Below are 15,303 nucleotides of genomic sequence, written 5' to 3' on the forward strand. Positions count from 1 at the left end.
GCCTCTGGGCACTTTAACACTACTGATCAGTGCTAAAGTGCATGTGCTCTCTCCTTTAAACTTGGTATGATTGGCTTACACAAGTTTGTCGTATTTAATTTACCTGGAATTCCCTTGTGCCATGGTATCCTATGCCCTAGGCCTGTAAATGAAATGATGTTAGTGGGACTGCAGCGCTACTTGCATCATCCACAGAAGTAGCCTTTCAAACCTGTCTCAGGCCTCTGCCGCTGCAGGGCCTGGGTGCGCAGTTTACTGCCACAGTGGAGTGGCATTTAAAGTGTTTGCCAAGTCTGAAACTCCCCTTATACTACATATAGGCCATCCCCAAGGTAGGCCTAGGTAGTCCTATGGGCTGGCTGCTGTGTGAGTAAAAGGTATGACATGTGCCTTTGTTGTGTGCATGTTCTGGTTGTGACAAATAGCTTTTTTGGTTTCTCACTTCTCTGAGGCTGCTCCTCTCATAGGTTTACATTGGGAATTCCCTGATATGTGTTTCAATGGTCATTTCTGATATGAGAGAGGTAGCGTGGCCATGTTTGGTATGTTTGGAATAGTAGTGATAAATCCTACTCATTGGTGAAAGCAGATTTGTTATATCTATTTTAGAAGTGCCACTTTTAGAAGTGCAATCACAACGACACAGGGTCGTGACTCCTAACCAGCAAGGCTGAGTCCAAACTATTTAACAACAAAACAACTGCCAATACTGGGTATTGTTCAATACATTTTAAATCTCACCTATATGAAAAGAAACATAAAGGTGCGTTTTTTTGTTTACGTCACTAGTTTATTTATTTATTTGAACACTAGTGGAAAAATTATTTGTTCTGTTATATTTTCGTTAGAAACCAATGTTTGGTGTATAAACACAAAATCAATACAATGACATATTTACAAATAATGCAAAAAGCAATTTACCAACAGTTTTATCACACATCCAAACTTGCACACTGGCCAAAACATTCATCCATCCACATTCATCCAGCAAAAAACGGTGCAAATCCTAAAGGTCTAATGTCAAAAAAATGGACCTAAATCCGTGTATCAATTTCTTTAGATGTACATATATACAATATTCACATTTTAACAATTTTTTTACTTTTAAATGAAATATTTACACCTGTTTAGTTGAACCTATTTAAACAAAATATTTCAATTTTTTGACAAAACAACCACACAACCGGTCGACGCGTTTCGAACTCCCCAATGCGGAGTTCTCCTCAGGACCAACGATCTACAATGACAAACAAACATATTTTTAGGGCTCATGAACTAGAAAATCCATTCTCAAGATTACAGTTAAACCTCCCAAGCCTAGCTCTGCACATACCTTAGTGTGGTGAAAAAACACAATTGAGGGGTAGACGGTGTGGAGAACGATAGACAACTGTGAATAAGGAAACAAGACATCCATTTGTCTATTTAATCTTAACAGGTCAGCTCAGACTCTAATTCATTCACCAGGAGCAAACGGCTTACCTCTTAAACCAGAGGAATTAAGGGCATATTCTGTGGGAAGAGAGGAATATGTATGTGGACTTGAGATTGTATCTCGTTATTGACTTAATCTCGAGTGCCTTCCCAATGTGCTTACCATTCTTTTAAAGTTTGACTCCTGTCCTAAATATTCGGCAGCGTGCGATTCAATCTCCCGAGTCCAGCAAAGGCAAGCCGGGTTCAAAGGTTACTACTATGAAGATAGTACAGCAGTATCCCCTCAGTTTCGCAATCCTTAGTGACTGTAGCGGGCCTGCCCCAAAATATTCATAGTTCTGTTGTGTCACAGGCCCGCTACAGTCACTAAGGATTGTTTAACCTTAGAGTTATCATTTGATCAAAGTGATCATTCCCTTTCTTCACCATTTTTCTAGACCTTCTTGGTCCCTTTTTCCACATGAACACTTACCTCATCACTTCTCTTGCACGCCACTTGGCAGTAACCCCCTCATTATAAATATAAATTTGTGTATATATATCAATGAAAAATATGTGCTTAAATGAAGATTAAAACTGTTTTGATCTGCTATAATCACACATGCGGTCATTGTGATTGAATTATCTACGAGTACATTGGGCTGTTGTTGTTCTTTTCCCCTGTTTTCTTTTTGTTTTCTATTGCAGGATGCATTCAAACGAGGAGTAATACTTATGGTATTAATTTAAAATAACTAGAATTTAGAATCAATGTCAAGGACCATTGTTGTCTATACTAATTGATACCCAGGTCCTTTGACTGTTTCTGGGTCACCCATTTTTATTAATGGTTGGTACCAATAAGCCAGGTAGGATTCACTTAGGCTTTGTATCAATTCAGGACACAAAGACGTGATTTGCCCTAAAAAAAAGCGCAAGGGACACAAGTGCGGCAAAAAGCAACCTACTGCATTGAGTGTTCACCTTGTTCCTGTGCACTTTCTGTAAAGTTCTGCTCGCAACAGCTCTTAATTACATGATGTGGCGTAATAGCATAATTTCGAGATTTGTTGGTGTTGCAAGAGTAATGCAAATTTACTGATATACACAAAATGACTTCAGTGTGATGTACATTTTGCACAGAGTGCCCACTATCTCCAGTTGCTGAGATGTATCTGCATTCAACCAAATGTTCTATACCTTCTCTTTGTGTCACTGAGGTGCACATTAGCAACAGCTGCTTGAAATGAACAGTGGAAGAAGATCTGGTTTATGAATGTTGTTCCATATCAAGAATTGTTTAGCAAATGTCACGAAAACACATGAATGCCAGAAAATAACAGAATGCCATTAAAAGCATGCCGAGACAATCAAAATGCGTATGAATGCTAGTGCACCATAGCAGACAAAATCAGAGAACAGGCTATAAACGAACTGGAATGGCAAAAATGACTGAATATTGATTCCTGCTTTGTTTTCTAGGCTGCATCATAGATTGCAAGTTGCGTCCATTCGGTTCAATAACTAGAACGAAGAAATGCATGAGTTGCCACTGTTCCACATCAGGCATAGAATGCTGTTCCCTGTAAGTGTTATGAAAAACAAGAAATCAAATAATGCGGAGTAAAATGTATGCATTTATTTCATGGTGTCCTGAAGGAATCCTGTCGCTGCTTCTAGTGCTTTTTCTCGTGCGCTGCTCTCGATGAATCCCCCCGGGGGGCCGGAATTGTCGTAAGCGGGGCAGCAAGCAGTTTTCAACATCATGCTAAAAAGTAAAAACAGTGATGTGTTGTTAGGTAAAAAGGCGAATGGCAGTAAGGCACTCTATGACGGGCCTTTAGTAACATTTTGTGTCACTCATGAACTGGCTAAGAGTAGGTCTCAAGTGGCACGGCGTGGGGGGTTGTGGGAATAATGGGCAAGGTAAGGTCTCTCCACCGTGTCGGATCACATTGTGGATACGAATTTTTACACTTTGGGGAGGCCAGGCTGCAAATATCATGTTTGCAGTCATAATTTAGTGTAATTTTATAAGGGATACGTAAACATAATAGTGATGTTTGATTTACAAAGCTGCCTGTTTTTAAGGAATTTTGTGAAAACAAATTGGTCATTCTGGGCGTTCACAATAACATTATCTTAGAAAATTTGAAGAGCACTGTTTTGTGTGGAATTGATGGGAACAAAGAAACCAGAAATCAGAGTTCCCACAATAGATTTTTTTTTTTAAGAATGTGTTTTTCTGAAACTGTAGGAGAACGTTTATTACATTAAATGAGGAACACGTTCATCAGTCTTCTTGCATGGATGCTTAAAGATTGAGATGACCTGAAGAGTAAGATGTCTGCTCCTGATTACCTCTGAACAGAGAATCTATAGCCTAGAAATGTCAGATGACGAAAGGCTAATGCATGTTATGTTATGTTGTGTTGTGTTATGTTATCTCAATTGTAGCGCGTGATCACCCGAAGGTGTCCTGGTGCTAATAATGTAAGAGAAAAAGGAATCAGAAAAAAGACTAGTGAAACAGATGTATTCTTAACATTCTACGGAATGCATTCTTGCATGCTCGTGACGGAACCATTCCGTCACGAGCAACGGTGGTGCTGTGCTGGTGACGGAATGGTTCCGTCACGGCCCGGCCGCCGCGCCTGCGCTGCACTGATTTCGCGCCTACGCGGTGCGTTCTATTGAGCAGGTGGGGCCGTGACTGAACCATTCCATCACAAGCACAGCGCCACCCTCAACCCCAGCGCCGCGGCGGAATTACCGCCGCGGCCAAAGGGTTAAGGCATTGTGGCTCAGGGAGGATGGAGGGAGGAAGGACATTCCAGGCCCTCACCATGATCAAAGGAAAGGATTGCCCATCAGCTCGGTTCCGCCAAACCAGGGAACTGACGGAGGTTAAGCAGTAGAGGGGCACCAGGCTTAGGAAAGAACATATCTCGGAAAGAGAGAGGAGATATAATTTTGGAAACATTGTGCAGTCAGTAGGGTTAGTTTAAAGGTAATCTCTTGAAAACCAGGAAGAAGCCAATGAAGAACTTGAGAACCGAATCTGAATTGTGGGGGAACCAGTTTTAAAAATGACTGTTTTAATGTTGTATTGGGTCAGCACTCTAGTGGCTAGACCCTTGTTTGGGGCTACTTAAGGCCCGGATGACGCTACGGCGCAGCGGTTAAAACCGAGATCTTATGTGCATCACTAAACAAAGTGGGCTTACTTGAGAACCGAATCTGAATTGTGGGGGAACCAGTTTTAAAAATCACTGTTTTATTGCTACGAGCTATGTTAAAGCTCAGGGGGCTATCTTGTATTTTTAACCTACATTCATAGTGCTTGTACTTTTTGGGCAGCCATTTTGGGTCAGCGATCTAGTGGCTGGATCCTTGTTCGCGGCTACTTAAGGCCCGGATGAAGCGACCGCACAGCGGCTAAAACCGAGGTCTCACATGCATCATTAGACACGGAGGGCTTGCTTGAGACCCGAATTTGAATTGTGGGGGAACCACTTTTAAAAATTACTGTTGTATTGTGGCGAGCTGTGTTAAAGCTCAGGGGGCTATCTCGTATTTTAACCTATATTCATTGCACTTGCACTTTTTGGGCAGCTATTTTGGGTCAGTGGTCTTGTGGTTGGACCATTGTTCTGGGCTACTTAAGGCCCGGATCAGCAACCGTGTAGCGGCTAAAACTGAGGTCTCACGTGCATCACTAGACAAAGAGGGCTTAGTTGAGAATCAAATCTGAATTGTGGGGGAACCAGTTTAAAAGATGACTGTTTTATTGTTGCGAGCTGTGTTAAAGCTCAGGCCGCTATATTGTATTTTTAACCTACATTCATAGCACTTACACTTCTTGGGCAGCCATTTTGGGTCAGCGCTCTAGTGGTTGAACCATTTTTCGGGGCTACTTAAGGCCGGATGCGCGACCGAGCATCAGCTAAAACCGAGGTTTTATGTGCATCACTAGACAAAGAGGTCTTACTTGAGAACCAAATCTGAATTTTGGGGTAACCATTTTTAAAAATTACTGTTTTATTGTTGCAAGCTGTGTTAAAACTCAGGGGCCTATCTCGTATTTTTAACCTACATTCATAGCACTTGCACTTTTTTGACAGCTATTTTTGGTCAGCGCTCTAGTGGCTGGACCCTTGTTCGGGGCTACTTAAGGCCCGGATGACGCGACCGCGCAGGGGCTAAACCAAGGTCTCACGTGCATCACTAGACAAAGAGAGCTTACTTGAGAACCGAATCTGAAATGTTGGGGGACCAGTTTTATAAATTACAGTTTTATTGTTGCGAGCTGTGTTAAAGCTCAGGGGGCTATCTCGTATGTTTAACCTACATTCATAGCGCTTGCACTTTTTGGGCAGCCATTTTGGGTCAGTGCTGTAGTGGCTCGACCCTTGTTCGCAGCCACTTAAGGCCCAGATGAAGCGACCGCGCAGTTGGTAAAACTGAGGTCTCACGTGCATCACTAGACAAAGAGGGCTTAGTTGAGAATCAAATCAGAATTGTGGGAGAACCAGTTTTAAAAATTACTGTTTTATTTTTTGCGAGCTTTGTTAGAGCTTAGGCCGCTATCCTGTATTTTTAACCTACATTCATAGCACTTGAACTTCTTGGGCAGCCATTTTGGGTCAGCGCTCTAGTGGCTGGATCATTGTTCGGGGCTACTTAAGGCCCGGACGCCTGACTGGGCAGGGGATAAAAACCGAGGTCTCTTGTGCATTATATGACAAGGAGGGCATACTTGAGAACCGAATCTGATTTGTGAGGGAACCAGTTTTAAAAATTACTCTTTTATTGTTGCGAGCTGTTTAAAAGCTCACTGGGCTATCTCGTATTTTTAACCTACATTCATAGCACTTGCACTTTTTGGGCAGCCATTTTGGGTAGGGCTCTCTAGTGGCTAGACCCTTGTTCGGGGCTTCTTAAGGCCCGGATGCGCGACCGAGCAGCGGCTAAAAGCGAGGTTTTACGTGCATCACTAGACAAAGAGGGCTTACTTGAGAACCAAATCTGAATTGTGGGGAAACCAGTTTTAAAAATTACTGTTTTTTTCGTTGCAAGCTTTGTTAAAACTCAGGGGCTATCTCGTATTTTTAACCTACATTCATAGCACTTGCACTTTTTTGACAGCTATTTTTGGTCAGCGCTCTAGTGGCTGGACCCTTGTTCGGGGCTACCTAAGGCCCAGATGATGCGACCGCGCAGCGGCTAAACCGAGGTCTCAAGTGCATCACTAGACAAGGAGGGCTTACTTGAGACTCGAATCTGAATTGTGGGGGAACTACTTTTAAAAATTACTGTTGTATTGTGGCGAGCTGTGTTAAAGTTCAGGGGCTATCTCGTATTTTTAACCTACATTCATAGCACTTGCACTTTTTGGGCAGCTATTTTGGGTCAACGGTGTAGTGGCTGGACCGTTTTTTGGGGCTTCTTAAGGCCCGGATGACGCGACCGCGCAGCGGCTAGAACTGAGGTCTCACATGCATCACTAGACAAAGAGGGCTTAGTTGAGAATCTAATCAGAATTGTGGGGGAACCAGTTTTAAAAATGACTGTTTTATTGTTGTGAGCTGTGTTAAAGCTCAGTGGGCTATCTCATATTTTTAACCTACATTCATAGCACTTGCACTTTTTGGACAGCCATTTTGGGTCAGCTCTCTAGTGGCTAGACCCTTGTTCGGGGCTTCTTAAGGTCCGGATGCGCGACCAAGCAGCGGCTAAAACCGAGGTTTTACGTGCATCACTAGACAAAGAGGGCTTACTTGAGAACCCAATCTGAATTGTGGGGAAACCAGTTTAAAAAATTACTGTTTTTTTGTTGCAAGCTGTGTTAAAACTCAGGGGGCTATCTCGTATTTTTAACCTACATTCATAGCACTTGCACTTTTTTGACAGCTATTTTTGGTCAGCGCTCTAGTGGCTGGACCCTTGTTCGGGGCGACTTAAGGCCCGGATGACGCGACTGCGCAGCGGCTAAACCGAGGTCTCAAGTGCATCACTAGACAAGGAGGGCTTACTTGAGACCCGAATCTGAATTGTGGGGGAACTACTTTTAAAAATTACTTTTGTATTGTGGCGAGCCGTGTTAAAGTTCAGGGGCTATCTCGTATTTTTAACCTACATTCATAGCACTTGCACTTTTTGGGCAGCTATTTTGGGTCAGTGGTCTTGTGGCTGGACCGTTGTTCGGGGCTACTTAAGGCCCGGATGACCAGACCGCTCAACTGCTAAAACTGAGGTCTCACGTGCATTACTAGACAAAGAGGGCTTAGTTGAGAATCAAATCAGAATTGCGGGGGAACCAGTTTTAAAAATGAATGTTTTATTTTTTGCGAGCTTTGTTAAAGCTTAGGCCGCTATCCTGTATTTTTAACCTACATTCATAGCACTTGCACTTTTTGGGCAGCCATTTTGGGTCAGGGTTTCTAATGGCTGGACTCTTGTTAGGGACTACTTAAGGCCCGGATGACACGACCGCGCAGCGGCTAAAACCGAGGTCTCACGTGCATCACTAGACACGGAGGGCATACTTGAGAACCAAATCTGGATTGTGGGGGAACCAGTTTTAAAAATTACTGTTTCATTGTTGCGAGCTGTGTTAAAGCTCAGGGGGCTATCTGGTATTTTTTTACCTAGTCATAGCACTAGCCTTTTTTGGGCAGCCATTTTGGGTCAGCTCTCAATCGGCTGGACCTTTGTTCGGGCTACTTAAGGCCCGGATGACCCCTGCATCTCTTCCTACAAATGGCTTTCATTATAATAATGCTGAGCTGCTTCGACAGCTAAACATAGCCATAAAGGTGAATTGCGCTTACTCCATTGTTCCTGGTAGTTTGGATTCCGGATGCTTTTTGGGCAGCCATTTTGGGTCAGCGCCAATGTTCCCTCTAATTATTTCCCTCTGTGTGCGGCAGTGGAGGGTCTCTGTGCGCTGCAACCATGGCTATGTGCGCCAGGAACCGAACCTCGCGTGTCTGCGGTGCCCAATGCCACTCGTTTTTGGTGCCCTCCTGCCCTCTGCCCCACTCGCTTTTGGTGCCCTCCTGCCCTCTGTCCCACTCACTTTTGGTGCCCTCCTGCCCTCTGCCCCACTCGATTTTGGTGCCCTCCTGCCCTCTGCCCCACTCGCTTTTGGTGCCCTCCTGCCCTCTGCCCCACTCGCTTTTGGTGCCTTTCTGCCCTCTGCCCCACTCGCTTTTGGTGCCCTCCTGCCCTCTGTCCCACTCGCTTTTGGTGCCCTCCTGCCCTCTGCCCCACTCGCTTTTGGTGCCCTCCTGTCCTCTGCCCCACTCGCTTTTGGTGCCCTCCTGCCCTCTGCCCCACTTGCTTTTGGTTAGCGCATTTCAACCTATGAACTCAGGTGACAGACCGGCTGTCTGGTATTTTTTTACCTAGTCACAGCACTAGCACTTTTTGGGCAGCCATTTTGGGTCAGCTTTCTAGTGGCTGGACCCTTGTTCGGGCTACTTAAGGCCCGGATGACCCCTGCATCTCTTCCTACAAATGGCTTTCATAATAATAATGCTGAGCTGCTTCGACAGCTAAACGTAGCCATAAAGGTGATTTGCGCTCACTCTATTGTTCCTGGTAGTTTGGATTCCGGATGCACGCACTGTCCATTTAGACTGTCATCGCTCCCTCAAAGCATTCAGCCCATCTTGAAGCCTTATAAAATGTTTCAGCTGAATTGTAGATCTCGGCCCAAGCATGCGGGGAAGATCTTCATTCTGATAGAGGAAGAACGCCCAGACGTCTTGTTTCTGACAGATACTTGGCTTAGCTCAGGGTCTGATCCCAATATTGTTCAAACCCTCCCCCCGGCTATCTAACTCAGAGGATAGACCGGACTATTGGCTAAGGTGGCGGGATCGCCATCATTTATAAAAGTCCCCCCAGCTGCTGCACTTCTCGTGGTCCTCTACCAGATTTTGTGAACTTTCTTTTCTTGATAGGATTTGCACCCACTCTCACCCTGTCAGGCATGGGGCAATGGGTACATTCCCCATGCCTGACAATGGGTGCATGGGTAAACGGGTACATTTTGTAAATGGCTGCTAATATTGCCAGTACCCCACTAATTTTACATTACTAGGTGATTTTAACCTGCTTTTCGATGATCCCTCGCACAAGGCCGCAGTAGAGATAATCAAGGATCTTTCTGCGTTCCAGTTCAAACAGAAGGTCATCCATGCGACCCACACAAAGGGCCACCTTCTAGATCCTATATTCTCCAATCTGGAGGAATTAACAGGAACGGAATCAATTCCCTGGTCTGATCATTTTTTGATCCCTTTCTCCTGGACCCCCACCTGTGCTGTCCCTTTTACCAGGCCAATAAGAACTATGTTCCGTCTTTGGCCTAAACTTCATTCAGAACAGTGGATATCGGAGTTAGAAAATGCCATGCCAATCCCTGATTTCGACCTAATTGTCGCTAATGAAAAATTTAAAAACTGGATTGAGAACACTTTAGATCGGGTTCTCCAAATGTCTGACAAAATATCAAAAACAAAAATATCGATATACAAAAATATCGGAACAAAAATATCGAAGTCAAAAATATAGGAATCCTATCCCTAACAAGGTAAGTACAAATATATCGAAAATAAAATATAGAATGACAAAAATATCGTTTTTTGTCAAATATCGTTTTTTTAAATATAATAAAAATGTAATATTAACAAAACAATACTTATAAATGTAATAAACATATTTAAAAATGTACTATAATATTTAAAATTAATACATAATGTAATACAAATTAATATTAATAAATATATAATACATCATATATTTTTCATTAATAATTACTCTAAATTAATTATTGTCATAACTTAAAAACAAATAAAAATGTAATAAAAATACGAATACATTTATTTACATAAAATATTCACATAAATAACAATTAATAACAACATAATACTAATAAAAAAGCTAAATACATTTTAGATAGCGTATGAGTAAACATTACTATTCCCACTCCAGAGAGTGCGACAGTAGGGAAAGTGTTGGATAGCGTAGCAGTACCAATTACTATTCCCACTCCAGAGAGTGCAACAGTAGGGAAATTGTTGGATAGCGTAGGGTTAAAAATTACTATTCCAACTCAAGAGAGTGCAACAGTAGGGAAAGTGTTGGCTAGCGTAGGGGTATCTATTACTATTCCTACTCCAGAGAGTGCAACAGTAGGGAAAGTTTTGGATAGCGTAGGGGTAAAAATTACTATTCCCACTCCAGAGAGTGCAACAGTAGGGAAAGTGTTGGATAGCGTCAGGGTAACAATTACTATTCCAACTCCAGAGAGTGCAACAGTAGGGAAAGTGTTGGCTAGCATAGGGGTAAAAATTACTATTCCCACTCCAGAGAGTGCAACAGTAGGGAAAGTGTTGGATAGCGTAGGGGTAACAATTACTATTCCAACTCCAGAGAGTGCAACAGTAGGGAAAGTGTTGGATAGCATAGGGGTAAAAATTACTATTTCCACTCCAGAGAGTGCAACAGTAGGGAAAGTGTTGGATAGCGTAGGGGTTTAAATTACATACTTATAAATTACATCTATCAATTAATTAATTATTTAAAATTAATTACCAGTTAATTAAATTTATTTACCAATTAATAAAAATAAATGTATGCTTCCTACTAATTAATAATTAATTCTACATAATGAAATTACTTCCCACCCTTTTCCCCTATAAACCCATAACCCGCTACAGAACATATTTATCAATTAATTAAAAATAATTACCAAAATAATTAAATATAATTACCAATTATTTTTAATTAATGTATGATTCCTACTAATTAATAATTATTTAAACAGTATTACATTACTTCCAACCCTATTCCCCTATAAACCCATAACCCGCTACAAAACATAATTATCAATTAATCAATTAATTAAAATTATTTACAAATAATTCTCAATTAATTAATTAATAATTCCTACTAATTAATAATTAATTTAACATAATTAAATTACTTCCCACCCTATTCCCCTATAAACCCATAACCCACTACAGAACATATTTATCAATTAATCAATTAATTAAAATTAGTAAAAAATTAATTCTCAATTAATTAATTAATAATTCCTACTAATTAATAATTAATTTAACATAATTAAATTACTTCCCACCCTATTCCCCTATAAACCCACAACCCGCTACAGTACTAAATACAATATTTAATTAAATTACATTAAAAATAAATAATAAAACATAATAAATACAATATTATATACACAAAATGTATTTAAAAATCGATATTAGTAACATCGAAATTATTTATTTCGATATTATTGACATCGATATTTAAAACATCGAAATTACTAATATCATACTAATATCGATATTAAGACTGTCGATATTACTTACCTTCTATATTATGTCCCATCGATATTTAAACTTCGATATAATTGTATATCGAAATTTAAAACTCGATATTTTGTCTGTGTACCAGTTCTCCTGAAGAAAATGACCCAGATGAAAGTAGGGTCCAACAGAATGGCTTGGCTATTCCCCCAAGCTCCGGGAACGAAAACAGATCTGCAAGAAACTGGAAAGAGCTTGGAAAAAGAATTTCTCTTCAAATAAGAAATCGGAATACAGCAAGGCCATAAAAACATATAAGGCAGAAATTAAGTTGTCCCAGGCCTCATATTATGAGGAAAGAATTTCATTGGCAGCTAACTCCCCTCGCTAAATTGTTCGCCTTGGGAAAAAACTGCTTAAGGCCCTCTTACCCCCAGATGTACCTGATGACACTGGTCGATGCTGAAATTACTTTTATGACAAAATTCAAACTATCTACTCGTCATTTCCTTCTATAGACACTCACAACAATTCCCATTCAGATGATATTGGTCCGCATAGCAGGGAACACTCCTTGGAGGCATTTCCCCTGATGGACTGTGAGTCACTCTATACTATCTGGGCACTCGTGAAGAGCGGGTCACCTAGAGACCCAGCTCCACTTAATATCCTGAAGCAAGCATCTGGAGCGGGTCCCCGATCATTTTGGATTTTATCAATGCCTCCATTTCCACTGGAGTGGTCCCCCCTCCGTGGAAAAGAGCGATGGTAAAGTCTCTTTTAAAAAAAACAAGTCTTGACCAGGACCTTCTAGGTAACTATCGTCCCATCTCGCTTCTCCCAGGGATCAGTAAAATAGCGGAGAAACACGGTAATTCAGCGCTCTCCATATTTTTGCAATCCCACAACCTTTTTCACCCTTTGCAAACTGGCTTTTGCCAGTGTCAAGGAACAGAAACTGATCTTTTAGCAGATGGTGAAGAGTCTTAAAAGAGTCTTAACGCCAGAGGCTCCACAGCTGCCATCCTCTTGGACCTTAGTACAGCCTTCGATACTGCCAACCACTGTTCCCACTAATGTGCGTGCGTGCGCTGGCGTGCACCTATATCTCCTGGAGCGCGCACCTTAAAATACAAAGCGCTCACAGGCAACTGTGGACAGTGACGCCGTCGCTTTTAAAATGTGTGAGACACGAAAACGGTCGGATTGAGTGCCTTTGTTAAAGTAATCATGTTAATCACTGCGCCCGCCATGTACTGCAATTAACACGATTACTTTAACAAAGGCACTCAACTGCCCTGCAGCTGTGCCCTATCAACAAATGAAGGGCAGTGAGTCTACAAGCATGACGTGTGCATCACACACGTCATGCTTGTAGATTCTCTGCCTTTCATTTGTTAATAGCGAAGTGCTGATAATTGCTAGGGATATCATTGGTGCCTTTCTGACCTGCCAGTGTCTTTGTGTGTAACGAGGTCATCAATAAAAGCAGGAATTCGTGTTTTAACTCGCTCATCCCCGCAATGTGCAGAACATTTAATTAGTCACTACAGATGGCCCTGGGAGATCCCAGAAGCAAACTACAGCTTAATTTCGAGGTTGAGGTCCGCCTCAATGCGCGCCCATCCCTATCAACTCTGATTGGGCTATTTGCTGCTGCTCCTGAATCAGGTGGACACATGATCATTAATCAGTAAATGAAATGAATCATTTAGAGTCACGAACGGCAGAAACAAGTTCAAGTTCATCTACTGTGAGTCTTTAGTGCTTGTTAATACCGTTATTTTCCCTCCTGGTTGATCCGATCTTCACCATGGCAGTTTTACTACTGATGACGCATTAGAGTCTCTGTGGGACTCAGCGGAGTAGCAGTCTGTTCCAAAGTGTTGTTCTGTGTCCAGTGTTAAGCCTGGGTGCATCATCCTGAAAGCCGTGCAGCGTGAAACGTCACTGCGCAGCGTCAAGTATCCATTTTGTAATAACACTCTCCGTGTTTTTTTTGTTTTGTTTCCATGACAACATGGTTTCCTGATCTCAACGCAACTCTCTCTAAGGGCGGTGTCTAGAGCTGCATTAACTCACCACGAGTGTTAAGCCTCTTAAAAAATCAAGCCTGTCTTCAACAAAAGGTTTAATGTAGAGAACATTCACGCGCTGACTGACCTATGATCAGACGGTGAGAGAAGTGAAAGGATTCCGCGTGTGTTTTGTTTCAGAATGATGCCTGCCGGAAATCATAAACATATGGAGAAAGAGGGATTGGCGGTTTCACGCTGTATGTAGGAATATAGATTTCAGAGTGTATTCCATTCAGGAGTCAAAGAGCTGTTTTCCAGTGAACTCTTTAACAACAGTGCCATCTAGTGGTTATTTTCTGTGTTTATTAATATTTTGGCAGAATATAAGAAACGTGTCAGTGAGCAAGCATAGGAAAATGTACTGTGTTTCGTGAAGCCACTATTATTTTGATCATTTTGCCTATGCTGTTTACTACCAACTGGCAATTATAATTAGTTAAACTTCAATGTGCAGATTGTTACCAGGGTACATAACTGGGGCAAAGAAGCCAAGTGTGACAGAAGTAAATTTAAAAAGTACAGTGCGTCCAGAAACAAGAAAGAGAAGCACAAATCAGTTAAGGAGCAGAGGCTGTTCAGAGGATCAATTAGAAGCTGGTCAAAGAGCCTAAAAACAAAAACAGAGCATGGACAATGGTCATGCAAGTGGAGTCAAGTTTGCAAGATGGACAAAGTGTTCATAACCGGGACAGAGGTCCCAGGTGAGAGTCTCGACGGAAGGTACACATCGGGGACAGTGGTCCTAAGTGAGACTCTGGATAGTAAGTTCACAACGGGGACAAAGGTCCTGGTCCCATGTGAGTCCCTGGACGGTAAGTCCATAATGGGGACAGTGGTCCCAGGTGAGAGTCTCGGCGATAGGTTCATTACGGGGACAGCAGTCCCACGTGAGACTCTGGACGGTAAGTCCACAACGGGGACCGAGGTTCCAGGTGAGACTCGGGACTGTGAGTTCACAATGGGGACAGAGGATCCAGGTGTGACTCTGGACGGTAAGTCCACAACGGGGACAAAGGTCCCAAGTGAGTGTCTGGACAGAAAGTCCACTACAGGAACTGTGGTCCTAGGTCAGAGTTTGGACATGAAGTCCACAACGAACACAAAGTCGGAAAGCCCGTATTTGGGACAAGGGTTCCAAGATTTACAGTAAGGATGGACGAATCCATCTTTTGAAGTGAAAGCTTCAAGAAGGAAAATGAATTTCTTTACATTGCTTGTGATACTACTCTTTGTATTCTTCAGGAGTACCTACGTTTGGAATCTTCTAAGTTTATGTAAGAATGTGGTATCTATAAAGTGTGAAGGCGTATGTTGAACTCTCTATCTTCAACTCAGAGCGTAAAGTGTTGGTGGACGGAAACAGATTTTGAGAGAGTGGACTGTCTCTTCCTGTTTTGCTGGTCAAAGACAGTTTGGAGGGTGTGCACTATCTTTTTTCCTGTTTTGTCTGTCTAAGGGGAGTAGGTATTTGTGATGCCTAT

General features: G+C 42.1%; 1 protein-coding gene across 1 annotated transcript in view; it reads left to right on the forward strand.

Annotated features, from left to right (window-relative positions):
• LOC147711622 (beta-microseminoprotein-like) overlaps positions 1–15,303 on the forward strand; it is a 117,941-nt gene that overhangs the window by 34,049 nt on the left and 68,589 nt on the right. The window contains exon 3 of the mRNA XM_086922296.1: positions 2,899–3,001. Coding sequence (XP_086778422.1) covers positions 2,899–3,001 — 103 coding nt within the window. The remainder of the gene's footprint in view (positions 1–2,898; positions 3,002–15,303) is intronic.

This window comes from Lissotriton vulgaris, chromosome 5 (assembly GCF_964263255.1).
Source record: "Lissotriton vulgaris chromosome 5, aLisVul1.2, whole genome shotgun sequence".
NCBI lineage: Eukaryota > Metazoa > Chordata > Amphibia > Caudata > Salamandridae > Lissotriton > Lissotriton vulgaris.